General features: G+C 36.6%; 1 protein-coding gene across 1 annotated transcript in view; it reads right to left on the bottom strand.

Moving 5' to 3' along the window:
- mRpL20 (mitochondrial ribosomal protein L20) overlaps positions 1 to 15518 on the bottom strand; it is a 34465-nt gene extending 18947 nt beyond the window's left edge. The window contains exons 1-2 of the mRNA XM_090387660.1: positions 15327 to 15518; positions 12732 to 12842 (exon numbers count right to left, since the gene is read on the bottom strand). Of these exons, the coding sequence (XP_090243786.1) occupies positions 12732 to 12842; positions 15327 to 15398 (183 nt within the window). The 5' untranslated portion in view covers positions 15399 to 15518. The remainder of the gene's footprint in view (positions 1 to 12731; positions 12843 to 15326) is intronic.
- Positions 15519 to 17358: the final 1840 nt, after the last annotated feature.

A 17358-nucleotide genomic window follows, 5' to 3' on the forward strand; every position in this document is an offset into this window, starting at 1 on the left:
AATCTTGTTCCCATGCACTGGGTGGGATGTGCAGGTTTCAAGCAGCTGTCGGTAGTTGTGGATTTCCTCCTCAGTATCGTGGTTAGTCAGTCTCAAGGCTGGGTGCTATTAGCAAGTCAAATCCAAAGATCCTGACTAGAAATGCATTCAAAATAAATAAATGGCTTTCAATGGATTGCACAAACTCAGAGGTGAATGAGATTCATCCTTTTGTTCAGACTATGCAAATGAGGGGGCATATATTCAGATTAAGGAGGTGATTGTAAAATAGATGTGCAAAAGTTTGCCTTCAGCTAGCAGATGGTTGTAGAATAATGTGGAAAAGTTGCCTTCAGCTAGCAGGTGGTTATTTTTTTTTGGAACAAACTTCCATCTGTTGGTGTTGTTGGATTTATTTTTTTTTTTTTTTTTTGCTGATGCTGTATATATGTATGCTTTTTTGCATCACTTGCCATTACTAATACAAATACAAAATTTCTGTTTGACCTCAAATTACACACACATCCTCTCACAACATACAAATATTGAGTAATTACACAAAATCCATTTTCAGAACCTCTGTATTCTGCATTTGCTGTTTGCGCTATCAATTTCAAGACAACTGTCCACAAAGACAGCTGGATTGAGATGTAGTGCAATAGGACAAAGTCAAGCCAAAGTGGCCATGTAAAAAATCTGAACAGCAGTTATAAACAGACTGTGAAATCAATTCCAAAATGTGCATTCTCTCTCTCTCTCTCTCTGTCTCTCTCTCTCTCTCTCTCTCTCTCTCTCTCTCTCTCTCTCTCTCTCTCTCTCTCTCTCTCTCTCTCTCCCCCCCCCCCCCCAAAGACATGTCCAAAGAGGACATCCTCATGTCACTTTCACACAAAGACAATCATTATCTGGCCTGAAATGCAGAAAAGTATCATAAAATACATCACAGTAACCTGTTTCAGAGCCTGCTGAATCTACATGAGGGATTGTATCCAAGAATAGTCTATACCAGCAGTGCCCAACCGGTGGTTCGCAATAAAAATTCTGTAATGGAGTCTGCTTAGTTTACATAGGTATATTATTGTAAACTACAAAATATAACTAATAATAAACAATAAAGTTAAATAAAAAGTAAAAATTGCCAAAGAAAGAAACCACATCTCCCATAATTCCTTATAATTAGTTTACTATCTTACAGTATATCATGTTAAATAAATGTGTTTTCCATACTAAATTTTTTTTTCATTCTCAACATCACTATGTATAGGTACTTTTTTTAAAACCTATAGTACTTAGTATTGTGAATGTGTTGAAAAGTTGAAAGAAAACACTTGTTGACATTAAACTTGAACTTCTGTAGATTGCAATTTTCAGGAAATATGTATAAAGGAAGATTGTACCAGAAAACAGAAGTTGAATGAATAAATGAGAAAGAAGAAAAGTTGATTCCGTGAGTTTGAACTTGGACAGCAAAATGACGATGACTGGTTGCGGCATGTGTTCGGACTGCTTTGAAAGAGAGAGAGAGAGAGAGAGAGAGAGAGAAGCAGGAATTATAGAAGCCAATTCAGAAGAACAGTGCCATGCAAGTATCTATAGAAAAGGCATGCAATAGAAACAAAGTCTATGAGACAAAGTGGAGAGACTCTGTTAGAGATGAGACATCGATTAGCCTAACTGCCCTCTTTTGAATGGAATCTAGAAGCCTGAGAGAGGTTTTGGGGGCACCACCCCCAGATGTGGGAACAAAATTCCATGGTAGGATGAATTTGGGATTTCTACAGAGTCAACAACTGGTTGGAATAAAAGGAATGCCGAGAGCTAAAGAGAAACCCCAGTTTATTAGATGCAGAGGAAGCAATATTTGTAATGTGCTTTATGCCAAGAAAGAGATCAGAAATCAGGGTAATCCCCAAGATCTTGCCTAGAAATCGGAGCGTCATCGAAGATAAGCATAAGAGCAGAAGAATCCTTTTTTGCAAGACAAGGACCGAGTTTTAGAAGGATTGAAATTAAGTTATTTTTGACTTAATTTCAATCTCCAGATATATTCTCCAATGGAGAATTATCTGGAGATCAGCATTTAAGGATTTGGCAGTGGATACTTGAGAAGTTGAAGCTGTTTGAGCAGGGCAAGGTTTCTCAAACTGGAAGGTGGAATGCAATGTGCTATCATCAACAAAACTATGGATAGGATTTCCGGTCATTGAAAAAAGTCATTAATATACAAGAGGAAAAGAGTGGGATAAAGAACTGAACCTTGGGGAACACCAGCATTAGTGGACAAGTTAGAAGACAGAGAGCAGTCTACCATCACCTGCAGGGAGCGGTTACAGAGAAAACTGGATACCCTGTTATAAAGAACAGCTAGCAAATCATAGTATGGAAGCTTCTTTAGAAGACCTTTATGCCAAACATGACCAGAAGCCTTTGAAATGTCAAGAGAAATGGCTTGAGTTTCACCAAACTTTTCCCTTGAATTTGTCTATAGATGGGTAACATAAGCCAGAATATCACCAGTGGAATGACACTGACGGAATCCATACTGGCGATCATTGATCACACGAAAGATTTCCAGACAGTTTTAAGAGTTGGCGGTTAATTGATTTCTCCATTACTTTAGAAAGATTAGAAGTAATTGCAATAGGATAATTGGATGGAAGGGATTTGTCACCCTTTTTAGGAACTGGCTGGATATGAGCAAATTTCCAAGCAGAAGAAAAAACACCTTTGGAATAAGAAAGTGAAAAAAGACAACACAAAACAGGAGTAAGCTCAGGAGCACAGGTTCAGAGAACAAGTGAAGAAATACCATCAGGACCTGGAGTTTTCTTAGCATCAGATTCATCAAAATCCTTCTGACATCCTTTTGACGGAAGCTCACAGGAGGCATTGAATAGAGTGTGCTGGGAATGGTTTGAAGTGATTTACCAAGATCATCAATACATGAGTTGGAAGAAAAACAGGATGCTAGCAAGTCAGCTTTATCTTTGGCTAATGTGGCAACAGAACCATCTGGTTTTGTCAGACAGAGGTGGGAACAGAGATGGACAAAAATTGTGGCCGACAGCTTTGGCAAGAGACCAGAATGCTCAGCTACCATTTGGACTAAAAGCAAGTTTTCTACTCTTATCCTGTTCAAAATCTAGTTTCGACTTATTAATAACTGCTTTACAAAGTATAAATAATACTTAATAATAATTTTTATTATTATGCATTGTCACTTATAAAACGTAGTACTGCAAAATATTTTATAATAAAAATTCAGAAATGTTATACGATTTCAGAGAATATAGGCTTAGTGGTTCACGATAAAAAATATTACATTGAAAGGGGTTTGCAAGTCAAAAAAGATTGGGAACCGCTGGTCTGTACTAACTGTACAGTATACAAATATATACGTTTCCAAAACAGCCCATCTAAATGGTGCCAACAGTACATGAACTGGACACAGGATCAATGAGCCATGGTGATCTTACTGGAAAGTCAAAATATTCATAGTCTTGAATTTTTGAAATTGATCTGAAGAGAATAGAGAACCAGATAAATCTTGCTAAGACTGTAGAAAGAGACATGTTAAAAGTATTAAATGTTGCTAACATTGTGGTAGTTTAATTGCATGGACTAGAGTCACTGTCAAACGGCCATGCAGATCTCCATGTTCACAAGTTTGTTAGGGTTTGTTATTTGGATTTTAGGAGCATTAGCAACTAAGGCCATATTGCTCCGGGATATGCGGTGGTCATTCCCTGATCTTTCCGCATCCTCCGTATTTGGTGGTGATGGGCTCGAACCCCGGTCTAATCAAGAAGCATGTGCTACGCACTGCTGCTCCTTCCCACCTGGCTACAGAGGCGCCTCCACGTTCACAAGAGAAACTTTTACAGCTGTAAGATATTGATATGAGATCCTTGATCCTTATGTTCCCCTTTTGCAAGAACAATGTTGTCCATTAAAAGGAAGGCTGAGCCTTTCTTTTAATGGACAACAATACATGCTTTCACTGAGCTCCCCCAGTCAAGACCATATTTACTGGGGTGCAATGGTGCACTTGCTCCAGTGCCACAGGAGTTGTTGACCAATGCAATTACTATTCATTGTGTGTCAGGAGCTCAGACTATCTAAATCTAGATGGCTTGCAGTGAATCAACACTTTCAGAGAGAACATTCAGCCTACATCTAAGAGGTACCATAATTACTACTGATAAGGACGAAATAAGCAAGGCTGAAAGAGGTTTATTACATTAATAAATACATAACAAAAGCTACCCATAGGAAATGGTAAGCACACTGAATGAATTGACTAAATCTATTCGATTAAGATTTATTTTAAAGATTTATTAAAAATAGCAAAATAAAACATTAATCAAGGAAGAATCATTTCTAACTTAACAAGTAACACAGCTAGAAGCTTCTTAAGAAGCCAATAGTCTGTAATTTCCTGATCACAATGTGTTTACCATAACATTAGGTTAGCCATTGATTTCTTGTGACTAAGAAGCTGAAATATAATGCTGTAGTACTGAAATATAATGCTATATTCTGTGAAAAGTAGCAATATCTGTGAAAATATTTTAAGTGACTTCCACATTGCAATGATTGTATCAAGTCCATAATAAAAAAAAAAAAAAAAAAAAAAAAAAAAAAAAGAGGGATTATCCTTATTAATTGGAGAAATTCAGAAAGCAACTCAACCTGCTCTTACTTTTAAGCTCTCACCACAAGTGAGAGCTTAAAGTAAGGGCATGGGGTTTTAATTTCAAGAAAGGGGACTATGAGGTCTAAAAAGCTAAAGAGAGCCTATATAAGTGGAGAGACAACATGGGGAAGGAGAATAAAAGTGAATTACAGAATAATTCTAGGCCATCAATAATAGAAACTATGAATGTGTATATATATATATATATATATATATATATATATATATATATATTACACCTCTCTAAAGTGGACACTACTGGTCTGAAGAAAGTGTCTTCTATACAGAGGTGTCCATTTTGCAGGGGTCAGTGTAACGAGTTTCAATAATTCAAAAAATGAAATTAATTTTTCTGTAACTGGTTGCTGGCGCAGAGTTTTTTAACTGATTATCACTGTACATGTGTTTCAATTAAATTTCAGTATATAATATAAATTAACTTTTAATAAATAACAGCTTATATTCATTTATTAAAAATGAATATAAATTGCTTTTAGAGCAGGGGTGGGCAACTTTTTTCGTCAGCGGGCCGAATTTTCGTATCATGATGCGGGCCGAATGAAATTTCTGCATCATGATGCAGGCCGGAATAGATTGAACGATTTAATAAAAAAAATCAGAACCTAAAAAATGTTATATTACTTGAATTACCAAATTATTAATGTATTTTTAAAAAAATATCTGAATGTCCAATTATCATTGAAAATGCGGCATTCGGCATCAATTTTTCTTTTTTTTTTAATTGGCTCATTTTATGGGCTATAAATTATATTAAATTAAAAATTGTAATAATTAGAAAAGGCATAAAACATAAAATATCTCGCACCAATATTATTTTTTTCAATAAGAAGTCAAACCCAAAGGAACTTCATTCGATCGATGCTACAATAATAATTAGGAAATAACTCTTTGACGCTGCGTAGAATCACTTGGTTACTGTTGTACTGGCCGCAATTCCCGATTGAACCGAATTAAGCCGAACGTTTACGGCGAGTGTAGTCAGGTATGGATTTTCTATATTTATGCATTTACCGAGGGGGCCGGATTCAACATCGTCGCGAGCCGGATGTTGCCCACCCCTGTTTTAGAGCTTTCATTTTCATTATGGATAATTAGATCACTTACTAGCTTTAATCCACATCTGTCATTTTTGCTCATATAGAATTCTTTTAATGTAATAGGGTACATACCTTCCCCACCACAAAGAGCAAGATGTTTCATTTTTTAAAAATTAACATGCAATCAATGTAATGCACAGAAAAATTTAGACCAGTATTCTACAGAGAAAACCTGCATACAAATCTTGATAAAATCTTCCTATGTAGCTATCAACGACTGCAATTTCTCACTGCCTTGTGAAAGAGGTATGTATCAGTGCAGGAAAACTGTCATCATCCCTCAATCAAAGAGCTGGACACCACTGTTGCTAAAGCAGTTATACAAGTAATATCAAGGCAGAACCAAGCATTGGTATCTGGAGGCCCAGGTGCATAACTGGTTTTGGGGATACTATGTTTCAGGGCTTGGGTGATCATATCTAATGCACTCCTTTACATGTCAAGCATTACATAGTGATTTTATCAAAGTATATTTGTGAATGTGGAAAATTCTCCTAGACTAATGGTCAAAATTACCTATGCAGTCTGTTGGCAGAATGTTATTATTTTATTTTTATTTTTTTAAAGAAAGTTATTACAGCTGTATTCCCACACTTTCTGCTACAAATGTAATCCACTGTCATCACGAGTCTAATTAGTATTATTGTGATAACCTTGACCTTCACCTGCCTCCATTACAAATTCTGCTGACCTATAAAAACACGCATGTATGTCAATTAACCTTGAAAGTGTTCAGTCGGAGGAAGTTGAAAATACAAAAATATCACGTTAAAAGATATCCTTTCATATTTTTTATATTTGTATTAGAGTATATGTTTTGGAGAGGTCATTTAACATGTATTTCTAATACTAATGGCTGGTCTCAAGCCTGAAGTATCCACAACAGGAAGTGTCCATTTTAGATGCCATGGGAATGACAATAAATAACTGGCAAGGAGGAAGCAGACAGAGATATCCAGAATCCTCCCCATTAGTTGTTATCAGAGTTAGCATATAGTTACAAAAATTTAAACAATAATGACAGACTGACTCAAATAACTACTATCCACTCTCAGTTATCACTGTATCTTAGTCAATGAGTCCATCCAAATTAGTGAAATTCGTATAGAAATACACAGAAATATACTGATTTTATTTAAGCAGGCTCTTCAATAGATTCTTAAGAGTTAGCCAGTTCATAGGGATCATTTAGTTATAATGTTTAGAATTTGACTAAATTTGTAGAGCAAAAATCTTTAGTTTGTAAATTAACAATATCAAGACATCACTTGAGTAATTGATTACATGTAAACACAGAGGAAATGTGAGGGAGCTGACTCTTTTAGAACATAAAAACAGTGCTGTGGTCTAAGATTTTCCAGTGATACTTCTTATTGATAATAAATTTATAAAGGTCCACAAAGTAACTGTGTGACCTTCAGCATTTGTCTAGTGAGAATCTATCAGCCATGTGCAGCCTGTTTCTATTGGTCACTGGGAAAGGAGTTACTCAAAATGTTACAGAATGGATTTTCAAGTGAACACTATCTCATAGCTGAGGAGCTGAAATATGTCCTATGAACACATTTACTGAGGCAGTGAGTCTTCTCTCAGTGATTAAGCTATGAAGTCTTGGGATATTTAAGGAATGCACCAGGGCTGTAGTACTTCTGATAGGAGGCAACATTACGTTCATGAGCTACTCACTTGAGCAGCCAGTACTTTTTAAGTGTACAATAGTTTGAGTGTAGTGGGGACTGCCAAACCCATATTTCTGTTCATATAGAACTGCTGAGTAGATAACTCAGCAACTGTTGTGGTATAATTCCTCATAACACTAACATCTCTGATATAGAGGTGCTGCATAGCTTGCCATCTAAGTTTAGCATTTTAAGGTAAAGAGCATCAAGATGATGAAAGCTCAGCTTGGGCTCAAAAACAACTCTGAAATTGGCAGTAGTGAAAACATTAAAAATCCAAGTGTCAATGCATAACAATGGAATCAGGGATGTTGCTGGCTGGGGGGGGGGAGGTCATTTGGGTTGATTTTGTTGGGTTGAGAAATAGCCAATATTGGTGTAAATATGCTGAAACATCATTTAGTTTGTCAGATAGACTGGCTGCTTTAATATTATCAGTAAAACTAATATACATAATTATCTTTATATCATCTGCGTATTAAATTATCTCATCTCCCATGTACCAGAGGAACAAACAGAATACTCCATCTTGTGGAACACCTGTGTTTACATGGCAGGTAAAGTTTGATTTCTCCATTTTAGAAGGAGTGTATTTGTAGAGTAAAGAATTCAAGGATAAAAGCATGTTCCTGGAAATGTGAAATTGCCTATGACATAGTAGGAGCAATGCTGATACGTCAAAGTAAAAAGCAGGTTTGAGATCAAGGGGGTGACAGCTACTTTGGCAATGTCTTGGAATGCATTAATAATTGTAGCCTTAATTGAGAGGAGGTTAGTCACAGTGGAACAATTTTGTATTGCATAGTGGATTTAATGAGGCCTGTCTAGTGAGAATAGGTAGTAAGGTTTTCTAAAGAATCTTTAGCAGGCTTGAGGCACATGAAATGGGCTGTAGTAGTGAGTGACTTGCGATGGAGATGGAACTTTGGTACAGGTTTTACACTGTACACCTTCCATTGTTGAGGGAAGAAGTTCTGGCAGAGGACTGTATTCAAGACATTCAGTAGAGGTTCTAAGATGAATGGATTCAGGCATCTGATTATAAATTGTGGCACCCCATCAGATCTGGAAGTGGCAGTGGGAGGTAGTATATTAATGGCTTTAATCAATTGCTGCCTGGAGACTAAGACATCTCCTAAGGCATCTGATGACGAATGAAAGTCATGACACAAGTGACATTGATGTCACGTGTTTCTAGTTCAAGAACCTTCTAATCAGATCAAGCCATTTTGTGCTAATGAAATGGGAAGAGCTGATTTGACTTGTTTGTGTACAGTTGTTTTCCTTTTTGAAGAGTCTGCTGAAGTTGATTTTTAATTGCACAGGCCTCAATCCCACTGAAATTAGCTATGGCTCTGGGGTATGCAGAGCCACCCTTGCAAATAGATCATGGATAGCCTTGTAGTGGAGGTCCTGTCCGAGGTTGAAGTATTTGTTTTTTATTGCATCTCTAATTGAAGTGAGACAGGGTGAAGTTGATATCTACAGTAATTACTCTTAGATAATTACCACTGTTTATAAAAATTTAATGTGTAATTGAGGGAATATATTGCTGAAGACAATGCAATTGCAATTGTTCAGGGGTCCACAATTTGAAAACCAGTACAGTAGCTGCTTCCAGTTGTAAGCTATAGAGTTAGTGTCCATCAGTTACTCATGAGAAAAGGAGACCACCATACTTTTTCTTTCAGTGATTTGCATAGTTTTAGATGCAACTACAGAGTTAAGCCAGCATTTCATCCAGTGTCTACCAGATTAGGATTACAGTTCTGGAGGCTATCCAGGGAATTATGACTAGTGAGATTGGCTTCATCAGAAGACTGGGGCAGTGCTGCCCTCTTACATCTTTGTTGTTAATTATTGTGACCTTTAATGGGTGAACCACCTGGATTAGCATTTCCTGTAATTGTGAGAGGTGGGGTGACAGATTGAAGCCACCAACAATAAGATGCTCAGCAGAGGTGTGCATGTTATTCATTATCCAGTGTGCTGTTTCCTGGATAATACTCTGATCTGGGACTTCAGAAATATACAAAGTGATTATGTCAAGTAAACCCCTAGCGATATTGTACCAGATGTTCAGAGCTTCAAATTTCTGAGACTGGCTCAATGTATGACATTTTAGGGTAAGAATACTACCACTGAAGAACATGGCTATGACACCTCCCTCCCTCCTACTGTCAATTGAGGCAAAGGTCTTTAACTGAGCAGCATGATTCTTTAGCAGAATCCTACTTGCAACCGAACAATTAAAATAAAAAAAATTAAAATACTATAAGAACTACAAAATTAAAAACCAAAATTAAAAAGCAATAACCAGTACTCATCCACAGAAGCATAGTGACATGAGATCAGAAAAAGATGATGCAACTGCTACCCAATGAAATAATGTTAGGAAATCCTACCTAGACCACCCCATAAGCAAACACCAACACTTACTAAATAAAAAACAAAACATAAAAAAATGGTTCTCCAAAACTTTGGAGAACCATTTTACCAGTGACCATTGGTGAAAGTTCACCAATGGTCACTGGTAATGAGCAAGCTGTGGACCCTCACATTAAATAAAAACCAATTCAGTCTGAGCATCCAATACAGGATTCAATGTGACCCCTCCCCCTACAAGGTTGTTGTTGTTGTTTGGTTTTTAGGAGCATTAGCAACTAAGGCAGGCCATATTGCTCCGGGGATGTGCGGAGGTCATTCTCTAACCTTTCAGCATCCTCCGTATTTAGTGGTCACAGGCTCGAACCCCGGTCTAATCAAGAAGCGTGTGCTACGCACTGCTGCTCCTGCCCACCTGGCTACGGAAGCACCACCCCCACAAGGATGTAATACTTTGGGTTATAAACAAACAAGTGAATTTTATAATGCTGCAGTACAATTATATTGCTGTATAAACTGGAACAATATGGCATTAATGGCAGGTTACTGCTATGGATAAAGGGATGGTTAAGTAGAACACAGAATGATTATCAGTGGGCACTGCTCCTTGCAGACTAATGTTATTAGTGAAGTCCTCCAGGGTTCAGTACTAGGCCCATAATTGTTTTCAATATTTATTAATCATATAGTTGAAGGTATATCAGGCTTAATGTCTAAGTTTGCAGATGATACAAAGGTTGACAGAGTGGTTAACAACAGTAATAAGGGTGAGCTACTACAACATGATCTCCAGAAAAGTCAGGTTGATGGGCTAAGAAATGGCAGTTGAAGTGCAATATTGACAAATGCAAGTTACTGCATCTATATGCAGTACCTTGGTTGCATATGGATGCAACCAAGGAAATTGTTGCAGGATAGATGGGTAGCAGTAATCCCAGAGTAACTTATCAACTGTGTGGTACTACAGTCAGGGTAGTGGCAAATGAAAAAGACCTGGGGGTAATTGTGCAGTCAAATACAAAATTCTCTGAGCAATGCAGAATGCTGCCAGGGCAGCATGTCTGCACTGCTCAGAGAATTTCAGTCAGTGATATACAGAAACTTTGCTAGCAGGGATAAGGTGGTTATCCCTTTGTGTATGGCCATGGTTAGGCCACATTTTGAGTATTGTATACAGGTCTGGAGACCTCACTTTAGGAAGGATGCAGATCTGCTGGAACCAGTGCAGAGAAGGGCAACCAGGTTGACGAAGGAAATGCTTCGTCAGTTTGTGGAGAACTGAAGCCTTTCTAGGCTTCAGTTCTCCACAAACTGCAGCATTTGGAAACTAGGCACCTGCAAGGTAATCTGATTGAGATGTTTAAGCCTCTGAATAGATTGAGTAAGCCAAATGTTAATCGCACTCTTCTTCTTCTTGATAAGACTACACAAGAGGGGGACATAGATTTAAGTGGAGTATCCTGCAACCCAAAATGGTTGCAGGATAGACGTGTGGAAGTTCGCCTTCAGCCACCAGGTGGTTGATTGTCGAAACAGGCTGTTCCATCTGTTGTTACGAAAGTGGATGGTTTGAATAAATTCAAGGAAGATCTAGAAAAATTCTGGAGGGTATAGATCAGTGAAGTGTGTAGTTTTTTGGATGATGCTATATAAGCTTGCTTTCTTGCATTATTTGCCACTACTAACAACTAACTGTGATCAGTAGCAGCAACTTATAAAAATACACAAATTGTGTATCAACTTCATGCACACTATATTATGCCTTCAGTGGTTTTTGCCATCCTAAACATTATTTCATCCTTGAAAAGAATGTCACATGCTGTTGTTTACAAAAATTTATATCTGAATAAACTTCAACTAACAAATATGATAGTTGGTTCCCCTCTCAGAGGAAAATATTTAGTTTTGAGAGTGTCACATGTTTAATTCAGGTTTTATTTGTGTTTTTTCCATTTCACCTCTAACTGAGATGAGATGGAAGAAAGTGATTATCTACAGCAATTACTCTCAGATAACTAACATTGTTTATAAAAATTTAATAGTCTCTTTGAAGGAATATATTAGTCAAAAACAATACAAACAGCTCAGGTGGTTCACACTTTGGAAACCAATGCAGTAGCTCAGAGGTTCCCGAACATTTTCGGTTCACGGCGCCGTAGTGTCCCAGTAATTTTTTCACGGCACCCCTGGGCCAAAAGAAACACCTAACACAGCGGTTTTCGACCTTTTAATATATACCTATATAAAAATTTTATTATTTATATAGAGGTACTAAATAAGATCAATTACAGATCACCACAAAGTTAAAAGGATACGGTACAATGGATATCGTACACCTTTTTATAAAAATATTTTCAAAAAATATTAATTATAATAACTTTAAGTAACTTAAACTGAAATTACACGGCACCCCAAGAATGTTGTTGTGGCACCCTAGTGTGCCGCAGCACCCCGGTTGAAAACCACTACAGTAGCTGCTTTCACTCTGTAAGTTAGAGTTGGCTTCCATTAAAGGGAGGGGGGGGGGATATGATCACACACAATATATCTGAAACTGCAGTATAACCATGTGTGGTATACAGAAGTTGCACTGATTAAACATAAAATAAAGAGTAATTAACTTCTGAATTTGCAATGGCAATCATCCAGTGATAAATGTGCTTGCTACACTACATCAAAACAAAACAAAATAAAGAATAACAGTATAAAGCAGAATACAAAAACAGTAACAAAAAAGGGTAGTGCCTCATCTATTAGCATGTTTCACTTAATAATTCCTTATAAAAAATAGATCTCTTCAAAAATTAGTCAAGTAAAGTTTTGTGTATATTTAGGAGTTAAATAAAATAACATGGTTAACTCTATGTATCTTACTTGACGTCTTTCTTGCTTCCTAATTTGTCTGCTTTCCTGAACATGAAGAAGGCTTTTTTGCAGTGCCCGAACTGCTATTGAATAGCAATTTCTTTTTCTCCCATAAAGATGCTGAAAGATTAAAAATACACAAATATTCACAAGATACACCCTACAAACTGCCATAGTTTCCAATATCATTTATGATGAATATACTTTTATCTGCAATAAGGCCTCTAAGGTTGGGATTATTCATACCACAAATTTAAACAGATACACCAACCGTTTAAAACTGATTTAATAGTAAAATAAAATAAAATTATACAAAAGACTGTAAAATAATATTTACAAAATTTTTTTGTAAATATTATTGAACAAATATTGAACCTGGTATTTAAGGATGTGTCGCTTAAGTTTCATTATTGGTGAGGAAGGAGGCAGACACCTCCGAAAGCTTCAATAGTGTTTTTATCGCTTTTAAATTTATATTTTAATGCATTTTAACTTATTTACTTATTTTATTTTTGTTGTAAACTAGTTTTTTGTAAATTTTTGTAAACATTATTTTACAGTCTTTTGTATCATTTTATTTTATTTTATTTTACATTAAATCAGTTTTAAATGGTTGGTGTATCTGTTTAAATTTGTAATATTCTTTTAGTAACAAATATTGAATGAAAAACAGCAATAAAATTCAGATTAGGAAATGATATGCAGTTCTTTAAAATTAATATATATGCAGCTGTACTACTATAATATTATTATAGTAGTACAGCTGCATATATATATATATATATATAATTATATTTAAATAATGTTGAAAAAGAAGTATTACTTAATAAAAATAAAAGTAAAAGAAGAGTACAGCACACATCATTTTAAACCTTTATTTTAAACCTTATTCTAATTTTAAACCTTATTCTAATTTATATGATTATATATATATATATATATATATAATCAAATTACTAAAGCGTAGAACTGGGATATTATAATTACTAAAGCATAGAACTGGGATATTATAAGATTATATTATTATTATTAGCCATAAGTTGCAAGGAAGCCTGAGGCTTATGCCGCTCCAGCCAAAAAAAAAAAAATCCCAAGTTACCCTGAGAGAGAGAGAGAGAGAGAGAGAGAGAGAGAGAGAGAGAGAGAAGCAGAAAGGGATCACCAAGAAAGAGAAGAATGATGATATCCAGCTTAGGATCCTGGGTTTGCCAAGCCCATACTCACCAGATGTGAGCCAATCAGATTAATGCCATCTGAGATAGAACATTACATCCGTCGTTAAATATATGCAGGAATGAAATAATGTTAAATTGTAAAAATGTAGAAGCCATCCTGTAGTTTAAAATACCCGAAGCAATCCAAGAACAAACTGGACCCTAGGCAACAATGGTTAAACCTAAATATTAAATTCAATAAAAAATATACATAATTAGCCAACCATGGGAAAAGATACTTTGCAAGGGACTTTGTCAAGGGCTAAACCTACAAAATACATAACCCATGGCTGGCAGAGCCATCAGTTTCTGTTGTCATCTGCCTGTATAACTAGGGCCGAAAGATGTTGAAATGGACACATAAGTTAGGTATTAAAATAAAATATAAAATAGAAATTAATATAATAAAATAGAAATTAAGTAGCTTATTAATAGTAATTTACTATTAGTTTTTGATGTAGTCCCACATAGACATCGTGTACTATAGTTGGAAAGGAGCCCAACTTACTCGCCAGACTTGTAAGACAAAGAAACCAGAATGAGTTTTCACTTTAATTGATGAGATGCCAATTACTTAAGGGATCAATCCTGAAGTATATTGGTGTTTGTTTGCAGACTAGGATCAACTGAATGAATGTTACAGGGAAATTTATAAAGAGAAACAGAAGTCTAGCACTGTGCAAAGAAAAAATTCATTATTGGCACCAACACTAAGTAATGAGGCTTCCTCCAACATTCACTCCAAAAATCCATTAAGTAATTTCTTCTTTCTTGGGAGATTTTTTCCCTTTTTTATGGTTTAATTTTAATTATATTTTATAATTTTTCCCTTTTTTACGGTTTAATTTTAATTATATTTTATGATTTCCTTGAGGTTCTGCATATATATATATGTGTGTGTGTGTGTGTATATATATATATATATAAACGTACACAGGTATATAAATAAAATAAATAATACATCTACAGCCACTGTCAATCCACTGCAGGATGGAGGTCTCAAGTCATGTTGAGGGAAATAGACCTAGTAGTGTGGGCTAGCAGATTGACTGTATTTAATAGTCAGGGACTTTAACCCTTGTCCACTGAGAGCGTGTACGTGTATTTTCAATGAAAAGTAATTTTCGTTTTCGTAACTTAATTTTCGAACGCAGAACACATGCAATTGTTCTGTAGCATGTGTTTTTCTCCTGGAAAACCCAGTTTCCAGGAGAAAAACACATGCTACCCTCGCCTGAGACCGATGGTTGTCCTAATTAAGTATACATCAGTTAGGACTGTTTAAAATTCACCTCTCCTGGTAATAAAAACAAAATGCTGAACTTAGAAACAAACAAGATTAAGCAATTCAAAAAATACGTTCGTAAAAGAAGTAAAATTTGCAGCGTACTCCTGTTAAACGAAACACGCGTTGCCTTTTCAGAAATTTCGGGGGTCCATACAACTTCTGTAATTCCCGCATTACACACTTTAAAGAATAGATGAAAATATAATATCACAACAAAAACAATTCAATTACGGACGAACTTGCAGAAGTAAACTTAAAACTGGCACGAGTTTCTACTACTCTGCGCTTGCAGCTTTCAGACTCCAATTAGAACTTTGATTTCTCAAAACATCTCGCATATATGAATATTCGCCCAATATTCGCCTTAATATAAGTACAATATAGAAGAAATTTCTTTCTGCTAATTTCAGCGTGTGAAAAACTTTAACAAACATGTATGAAAGATTTCACTTTAAACCAGTGTTTTTTAAACCAGTATTTCTTGGGCAATGCCGCAGAATAATCTACAATACTACAAACATTTTATTTATGCATTTCACAATACAGTGGTGTGCAAAATTTAAGGACCAGTCAGGTTTTCACTTTTAGCTTCTCATAGGAGTAGCCTGGATATGGGAAAAGCATACCAAAGGAACCTCGTGAGGTACAGAGATCATGAATGAAATAACACCGACACAACAACAGAAACAAAACAGTACAGAAGGACTTTATTCAAAAAGGACAACATGGCACTCTCTGCCATGATACAGATGCATCACTGCCAAAGATGGAACAAAGAGAAGAAGTGGTCCTCAGTAGGAGATATGGCCACCCCTAATGTCGATGCAGGCTTTGCACCGCCTGTGCATTTTGTTGATAATTTCTTGCGGTAACATTGTCCATGCCTCTGTCAGCGCCATCTTCAGCTCGTGAACATTTTCTGGTGGGTGTGGACGTGCAGCTAGACATTTCCCAAGATCGTCCCGTATGTGTTCAATGGAATTTAGATCGAGGGAACGGACAGACAAATCCATACGAACAATTTCTTCACTTTCCAAAAGCATATCAACAGTTACAATGCGATGGGATGTGGCGTTATCATCCATAAACACGAACACGGGCCCAATGGCACCTCGTAACAACACATGGGATTGCTAGAGGTGCCAATGCACCAGTTACAGTACGGTCTTGGATTTCATGAATGTTTGCGCCAACCTCTCGCCAGATTAGCTGACGTCCAGAATCGCTGCTGAGGCTGAATCTACTCTCATTAGTAAGGAGTACCTAAGTAAAGATTTGTGGTTGTAACCTTTAGAAATAGTGTTGGTCCTTAAGTTTTGCACACAAGTGTATTGGTCTATTTAACAGATGATCTCACAAAAAAAAAAAAAAAAACCCTCCATCCTGTCATGAATATTCTATCTTTCCAATCCGTCCGAAGTAGGGCATTCAGAATATTTTAATGGATTCAGCCCATGAGTGTGTTTGATTGCCGTCGGGAGTCAGGGTTGCATTTAACATCTCTTCCCTGGGCAGCTTGTTCATAACGATACGATAAACGACTCGCCAAGGATCTGCATTACCAGTAGTTTTCAAAAGCAGTGGCGTAGGAACGCCTTGGCATTGTGCCAAGGGCGCTGGTATCAGAGGGGCGCCACTGACTGACAGATCATATCAGTTCAGTGTCAAGCTGTTTCGACACCTGAGGCTAACTGAAGAAATGGCGCCCCTAGATGTCGCATCAGGAGGACAGAAGAGGGCGAAGTGAAAATTAATTTTTGCCAAATGGCGTCGTTTCAGAAGGCGATTCAAGCCTGCATGCATCCATAAATCTGAGTACATACTGCATAGCAGCATACATCTATTTGCCGTCCAGAACGGAACTTTTAAGGGATCAGCCAGGCGACCGCTTCATCGGTACATGGTCGAATGCACAGCACTTCACCATTCAAGAACTGTGTACGTTCTGAGATACTGAATAAGTTTGAAGTTATAAATAATGTGCATATACTGTTTTTGTGCTATATAAATAGATGATCGTGAATGTTGTGAGTTTTAATTTAGGTGATACAGAAGCCTATGGTAGATATATGCTGGTCTGCAATCAAGTCAAAAGGGAGATTAGGCAGGCAAAGCCATTTTACGAGAAATCTTT

The sequence above is a fragment of the Mastigoproctus giganteus genome, chromosome 13, assembly GCF_048544385.1.
Source record: "Mastigoproctus giganteus isolate SK-2022 chromosome 13, ASM4854438v1, whole genome shotgun sequence".
NCBI classification, from domain to species: Eukaryota; Metazoa; Arthropoda; class Arachnida; order Uropygi; family Thelyphonidae; genus Mastigoproctus; species Mastigoproctus giganteus.